This window comes from Osmerus mordax, chromosome 22 (genome assembly GCF_038355195.1).
Source record: "Osmerus mordax isolate fOsmMor3 chromosome 22, fOsmMor3.pri, whole genome shotgun sequence".
Classification (NCBI taxonomy): Eukaryota; Metazoa; Chordata; class Actinopteri; order Osmeriformes; family Osmeridae; genus Osmerus; species Osmerus mordax.
In genome coordinates, this window is record NC_090071.1 from 6,834,382 (window position 1) to 6,842,303 (window position 7,922).

Sequence of the window (7,922 nt, forward strand, 5' to 3'; positions counted from 1 at the left end):
TCTTCATCCTATTCATTTTCCCAGATGGGAGATGGTATTCTTTACTTCTAAGTAGCCTATAATCTCCTTCATACGAAGCATACGAGAGGTCTAGTTGGTGGGACGTCCCACGTGGTTTCAACTTCTTGTATAAAAAGTTTAGTAGGGGCTCAGTGTAGGGGCTCCAAGTCGAGATGACATGGTACAGGTCCGTCTGATGATCACACCTCTTTGCGCTGAAGCACGGGGCATTTTGACACTGGAAATAAGATCGCTTGAGTCGTTGAGAGGAGCCAATATCAAACTCTAAAGGACGCAGGCTAAATAAAGGCTAAATAGAACTAAATGACAACCTGGAGGCTGCGAATTCCGATATTAAATATTCGATCAACCATCCTGCTTTTTCCCTTATATGGAATATCCTGACTTTTGTTCATCAGCCATGGGTGCTTCCCTATTCGTTTAGTTTGACCTCAACATTTTGCTTCTAAATGTTGTTAAATATAGACTGCAGTTCAATGAAACCATGGCATGATGTGCCAGGTATTGAACTAAAAAGCATTTGAGTATATCTTACAGCGTGATGATTGAGCTGAGTTAGGCATACTTCAAAGCCTGAAGTGTAGACTGGTGCAGCCAGTCACTCTGGCACTCAGACAAGCAAAACGGAATTGACTCCTTATGCGCCTCTGAAGTCATCGGAGTGACAGATATTGAGAATGACCAAAGACGAGATGAACGGAATTCTTCATACGAGTTGCTGCGAAAGGAATTATAATATTTAATTCCTTTATAATTGAAATATATTATCACACGCATGGAGGACAAGCAAGCAACTGTGACATTTACAAATTGACTGGATATTACAACTGGCTTTTTTATATCGATTGTTAAAATATTCTGGACCGAAGTTAACAACTTTGAAAGGACTCTATATAGCTTACCTTGATAGTTTAAATAATTATTCCGCGCCGTGCTTCAAAATTATAGTGGTAAAGAAAATGAGTAGCTGTATAATTAAAGTGGCATTGTTTGTGGCTTGCGCGCTCTCCATAAACTGCACGGTAGCTCCTGGAACTGAGACGCACACTGTGTCCCAGGATACTTGCACGTCGTGTGGCATCGGCCAGCCAGAAGAGTCGGGGAGGGTGGACATCGACTTTCTGGAGGCAGTGAAGAGGCATATCCTGAGCAGGTTACAGATGAAGGATAGACCCAACATCACCCATCCCATCCCGAAGGCGGCGATGGTGACTGCGCTTCGGAAACTTCACTCCGGGAAAGTGCGCGAGGACGGGAGAGTGGAAATCCCGAACCTTGACGGACATGCCACCAACAATGAGGTCGTGGAAGAGACCTCTGAGATCATCAGTTTTGCAGAGACAGGTGTGTAATTGATGTAACATTTACTGCACGAAAAAAAAACAGCCATGACAAAACACTGTACAAAGCGCGTAAATCGATTTATCTGTTGAGTAAAGTTATAGTCGTAACTCATCACGTTGAACAGCTCGTTGTTTTTCGAGGAACAAATTATTGATTTAAAGTCTCCATTCTCTTTTTGGGAGGACTCTCTTGAATTATACAACATTGTTAATAACATGAGTTTTGGTGTTAAATTACCAAATGACCATGGATCTGGGTCAAGCACCTTTTTAATCTGCTCTTAACACACATTTTGAAATGACATAAAAATGCTATATGGAGGCTACTTAACAAGGAACCTGAAAATATATCTCTCAAAATTAATGTGGGTGTGTATATCAACATGAAACAAAAATAATGTGAATAATATTACTATACCATCACTTTCTAATAATGTAAGCAAAGGTTTTAGATTAAATTGAAATTTTACATTCAAGATTAATCCAAACCTTGGTTGGCCAGCTACATGCTGTGTGGGTCGTGTAGCAGTCCCTGCACCTCACCATCTCCCTGCCAGTTGGCAGTTTAAGCCATGGTATAGTGGCTGCCAGCTGGGCATGGCATTGGGACAAGCTCAAAGAACAAGTTACTCAGAGCTCCTCTAAAGGAGCCGGAAAATGATCAATGGTGCCACCTGCTTTGCCCACGTGTGTTCAACTGTTGCCTTTCCAAGCACCAAAGCTTCTCTGTAACCCATGTGTTTTACAGAACAACATCTTTAGAGAAAGCGACTGAATTTGCTTGTGAAAACAAAAAAATGCTTGAGACAACTTTGCTTTGCAAAGACAGACAATCTTCCAAACTTAACTACCCGTTGAATATTACTGGTCTGCATTATCAACCTCTGTATGCATCTCAGTCCCTCTGCTCTTTTGGGAGGGGAGAGGGGGAGGGGAGGGGAGGGGAAGGGGGAGGGGGTACATGGCCATGGGCATGAGAAAGCAGTATGTAAAGAACATCACATGGGTCTCCATGAATGAGTTTCTTCAGCATAAGGTCAATGCTTTGTGTCAGAGCCATGCATGCTGAATGTAGATTGAAATGGGGAACTCCCTGTCCCTTCTTCCTATTAGAATTCAGGATGTGTTATGCGTTCCCACATGTAATGCAGGGGGACTAGGGTCCTTCACAGATCCTTGGCTCCATTCTTGGACCTCGTCTCAGCTGTGTAGGTGACAGATACGGCACCGTGGCCCTGATGAAAGGAGACAGAATGAAAGGAAGGAAGATGCACAAAAAGCAAATCAAGACTTTTATCAGTCAGCATCCAGTTCACCTTTTTGTTTAAGACTTCAAAGGAAATGCATCAATTTTGTGCCCACACGATCAACACGAGGACGGTGTGGATCAGCGTGCCGGGTGTTCACTCTATTAGATGGCTCTAGTTGTCTCAAAGCCAGATCTCTTGCCTACCAAACCAAAATAACGTTCTAATGAGGTTCAAAGCAGACAGGGTGCACCCCCCACCTCCAAACATTAATATCACAGATGAATGTCTCAGCACATATTTTGAGGGTTTTCTTTTCGTGTTGGTGTGGCAGTGTGTGGTCCACTTACATCTAAGCTGTTGAGTGTTAACACAGAGCTTACCTGAATGTCTGTGGTGCTTGGTGAGGCACGGCAGGTGAAGACTCGCTCCTGTTATTGTTGCTTCAGAGGATGGGCCTGCAAAGGAACGTTGCCTACATGTGGGAGTCCCTGTTTTCCCCTCAGTCACCTGACAACCATAGTTCAGATCACTCAGTTGGATTTCGAGTGTGAGCCTGCTTGTTCTGCAACACCAGCCAGCATGTTCAATTTCAGGTGACAGGTATCAGGTTTTGGGAACACAGCCTGTAGTAATCCCTTTACTCCTTTACTTTTAACTTCCCGTTGACTTCCCACTATTATTTATGTTTCAGGGACAGTTGAACTCATTATAAATGTGTTAATTATGTTTTGTGTTCCTATATATAAAAAAAAAAAACAACTACGAAAATCATACATTGACTAGACTAGAGTTTGATCGTTGTAACTAAAGCCACATACTACACAGCTGAGCAGGGTTTCTGGGGTGATGGTTGGGAGGGCCTGTGTCATGTAAATGTATTTTTTGCTTCATCATTCTTTTCCTGTGATGCCACAGCAGCGCTCTCAATGTCTGGCGGTAGCATGCGTTGTTACTTTACATCACAGGGCACACATTGTGTAACCAGTTAGGCTCAGTAAGCTGTAGTTTTCAGCAGCATTCACAGCAAAGCCTTTGAAGCTTTGTGCTTGGCTCTTATAAGTCCCCTTCTCATATCCAGCCTGAATCAAGGCCAAGTGGGCTTGAACCCAGAGTTGTCTCTTTGGGAGTCGTGATGGGACAAAGTGAAGGCCGGGTGGCTTCCTAAAAGCTGTCCCCCAGTTTACACGGTTTTCTCTCAATCCTTTTTGGAGCCATTCTGAAGCAGCAGTTCACGTCACTGCCTCATCCGTTTGCTGGGGGTGACAGCCAAACCGACTTTGACCTCCCTTACCATGGTAACTGTCGGTCTCAATTTGAAACCAGTATGTTGAAATGTTCCCAGTTTTGTTCATCGGATATCAGTCCAACCCTGTGCGCACACTGGGTGGTGGCAGACCCCAGGCTAGCCTTGGTATTTATCAAGAGGGTTATTCATCTGCATGGTTCTTCCTCTCATTCTGTCTTTCAAGATATCTGTTCAACCATATTCAACTGTTCTCCTACTGTCCTAACTTAGTCTTCTTTTGTCTGTGTTTTCTTCAGATGAGCTGGTGTCATCAAAGTCCAGCCTCTTCTTCCTGATCTCCAATGAGGGGAACCAGCACCTGCAGGTGACCCAGGCTAACCTGTGGCTCTATTTCAAGCTCCTGCCCCCTCCCTTGGACCGGGGCCCCACCAGGCGGAAGGTGACGATCAAGGTCTACTACCAGGAGCCTGGCCTGGGCAGCAAGTGGAACCTGGTGGAGAAGAGGGTGGAGCTGAAGCGCAGCGGCTGGCACACCTTCCCCCTGACGGAAGCCATCCAGATGGTGTTTGAGAAGGGCGACCGGCGGCAGAACTTGGACGTGCGCTGCGAGGGCTGCGAGGACCTGGCCGTGTTGCCCATCCTGCTCAACCAGAACGACGAGTCCCACCGGCCCTTCATGGTGGTCCACGCCAGGCAGGCCGACAACAAGCACCGCATCCGCAAGCGCGGCCTGGAGTGCGACGGCAGCAGCAGCCTGTGCTGCAGACAGCAGTTCTACATTGACTTCCGCCTCATCGGCTGGAACGACTGGATCATCGCCCCGTCGGGCTACTTTGGGAACTACTGCGAGGGGAACTGCCCAGCCTACATGGCGGGGGTCCCAGGGTCAGCCTCTTCCTTCCACACAGCGGTGGTCAACCAGTACCGCATGAGGGGGATGAGTCCAGGGTCCATGAACTCCTGCTGCATTCCCACCAAGCTCAGCACCATGTCTATGCTCTACTTTGATGATGAGTACAACATCGTCAAGAGAGATGTGCCCAATATGATTGTGGAGGAGTGCGGCTGTGCTTGAGCCTCTATTCTAAGTGGACTTAGTGACCTTTGTAATCAGAAAAAAAAACAATATTACAAAATAATTATAGAAACAAAGTAATATTTATGGACTATTATAAGCATACGCACATGCACACACAACCTCATTCACACATATCTACACACTCTCACATATGTCTGCACAAACACCTGTATATATATTTATGTTTGTTAATTTTCTCTGGTAGAAAGCCTTTATTATTTCTGCCATTGTGTAATTCAATCCCATTTTGTAAAAACATGTTTGCAAAGTCATTTTGGTTTCTGTTTCAAAGGGATTTGAACAAAATGGTTCCAAGGTTGCTGTTTTCTATTCTGGAAATGGAAAGTTCTCCACTCTGAGGAAAGTGGATAAAGAAGTTTTAATGGAGAGCTTATATTCCAAACATTTCATGAACCTATCTCTACAAACCCCTAGTGAAAGCACTGATGCCTCACCTCCAGTACAACACCACAACATCAGCACTTCCAACCAGGAATACACCTTGGTGACTGCAACAACGCAACTGTCCATTATTACAAACAAAATACTGTTTCAGAATTAAGCCTCCAGAAATACAGAAAACTTCATTGCAGGTGAATTCATTTGAAAAATTAGTCTCCGTATCAGAAAATGATTCGGACAAATTTCCATCAGCATCTGCTGAAGCTGCCACCAAAACATGAGTCAGTCTCCCTAACCTGAGCGTACATGTCACCACATCCTACATCTAGTTCTCTTTTGCTTCACTTCTGATATCTTCTACAGGTCAAACACTATAGTATGTTCATTCTTCTCATTTCAGTCAGCAAAGTAAAGAGTTGCCATATTGCTCAGTTTAGTTATGGTGCAGCTTAGCACTTCCTAATGCACATTTGATAGCACTTGCAGATTGAAATGCCTTTAAAGAGTGGTGCACCTACCCTTGCTCACAATCCTTTAAAAAAATAAGTGCCGCATGAGCTATGCAATGTATAGTATTGACCCACACCAGACAAACTGAACTTTAGTTCTAGTTATAAACTATTACCAATACTTGAAATGTAATCTTCTGCTTATTCTTCAAAGCGAAAGATTGTTACCATTTTTGCACTGAAAAGTTGCGTGATTAGTAAAAACAAACTGCCATTGAAAAGTTATTTTTATAGATGCAAATTGAGTGCTGTTCAAATGTATTATACCTAATCATGGAACCAAAGAGGCCAAGATTTTGAGCTATTGTAAGATGGCAATGCCATCACATTATTTTGTAAATTACTTGTGACCATATAAGAGGCCTAAACACTGTATCAGGGTACAATATTATGGATTCCATATTCAGATCAATCTCTTTTCTATTTTGTACCTATAGACAAATGGAATATTTCATATTTTTTCATCAACTTATAATACACCTAGGTTTTCTAGTTCTTGTTCCAGAATCATTTAGAATCAAATACATGACTCTATGTACAGCTGATGTAAGATATGAATATGCTTTTAAAATATTTTGTTCTTTGTAACTGTTGAGAAATAAATTTCTTATTCTCCATTACCTAATTTCCCTCCTGGTTTTTGTTTTGGGAAAGGTACTACTCATGAGTTAGAAAAGTACATTCTACATAAAAAAAAAAAATCCAATGAACCTCAATAATTCGACAGGCTCTCCAGCTCTCCTTCAGCTGGTAAACAGGTGATTATTCAGACACACAGAGTCTTAAGCAGCGCTAATTAGGGCAGAGTGAATCCGGGTAGGCCTTAAGGGGTCAAGTGGCATGTCCCAGGTCACACTCTCAGTGATTGGGAAACAGAAGCAATTATCTACAGCCTGCGCAGCATTAGCAGATAACATCAGATTAGGTTTCTCTATAGGCCTTGTTTGTTTAGAAACTGTGGTGTGGTTTAAGACCACATCATTCAGTGTCAACGTGAGTGTGAAAAAAATAACTCCCGCATCACACAGGCAAGGCAGGACTGAACAGCACAGCCCAGGAACATAACGATACACAACTCTTAGCCATCAAAATACAGGAGATGTCTCCAACATTCATCACTGGTATAATTGCCTCAAATGTATCCATTAGTGTCTGCCAAGGCAATGAAAATGTGTTTGTCAGCTGTGTGAAATGATATGCTTTAGAGAAAAACAGTCCATCCTAATCTGGCAGTGAAAGAATGAGTCAACACTATCATCTGGTGTTAGTGAGGAATGAGGGAGAGGGGGAGAGAGGAATAGAGAGAGAGACAGAGAGAGAGAGAGAGAGAGAGAGAGAGAGAGAGAGAGAGAGAGAGAGAGAGAGAAAGAGAGAGAGAGTACGGGAGGAGGCTGGTTGAGAGGAATAGAGTGAGATGGGTGGAGATTTCCTGAGTTCCTGGCAGTAAGTAGTTGTTAGTGTTGTGAGCAGCAGGCCCAGGGTTTGTGGAGTGTGCCCAGGTGACAGACGGAGCTGTTTTATCACGTAGAGGAACATAAGAAGACCCACCTCAGCTGCAGGAATGTTAATGACACAACAGATCCCCGGGGCCACAGTGATCTTAACGCAATTCAACATCATGTTTCCAATGCAGGCAGACTGACAGTTTAGTGTTTTGACAGCCTGATCAAGCTTGAATCACATGGAGCAGCCAGCCATAGGCCCAAGTGATATTTAATGTTGATTTATGGAGAGTCATTCTCCAATCAAATTTTTGGCTTGAGAAGATCATAAATTCACAGAGCTGAAGAAACAATACTGTGGCCTAAAGGGAATTCTTTAACAAAAACTCTTAAACATTTTTTTGACAAAGATACACTTTCCTTTTATAGGCATTTGACCACTATTCTAGTGAGAACTTGACAAGTGTGTAATCCAGGGATTCTGACAGTTCTCTCATCTGCTGTACATGGCATTCTTCTTATGATATCAGCAGAAAACTACCAACATTTTGAATTAACATTAACATTATTGACAAATGCATCCAAAGCACGTGCTCGTCACAGTAACATCCAGAAAAACCCATCAAAACCT

General features: G+C 43.2%; 1 protein-coding gene across 1 annotated transcript; it reads left to right on the forward strand.

Moving 5' to 3' along the window:
* Window positions 1-980: 980 nt before the first annotated feature.
* Window positions 981-5,159, forward strand: LOC136966152 (inhibin beta B chain-like). Its single transcript, XM_067260567.1, has 2 exons — window positions 981-1,365; window positions 4,157-5,159. Exons 1-2 carry the CDS (start codon window positions 981-983, stop codon window positions 4,933-4,935), a joined length of 1,164 nt encoding a protein of 387 aa, XP_067116668.1. The 3' UTR covers window positions 4,936-5,159.
* The last annotated feature ends 2,763 nt before the right edge of the window (window positions 5,160-7,922 follow it).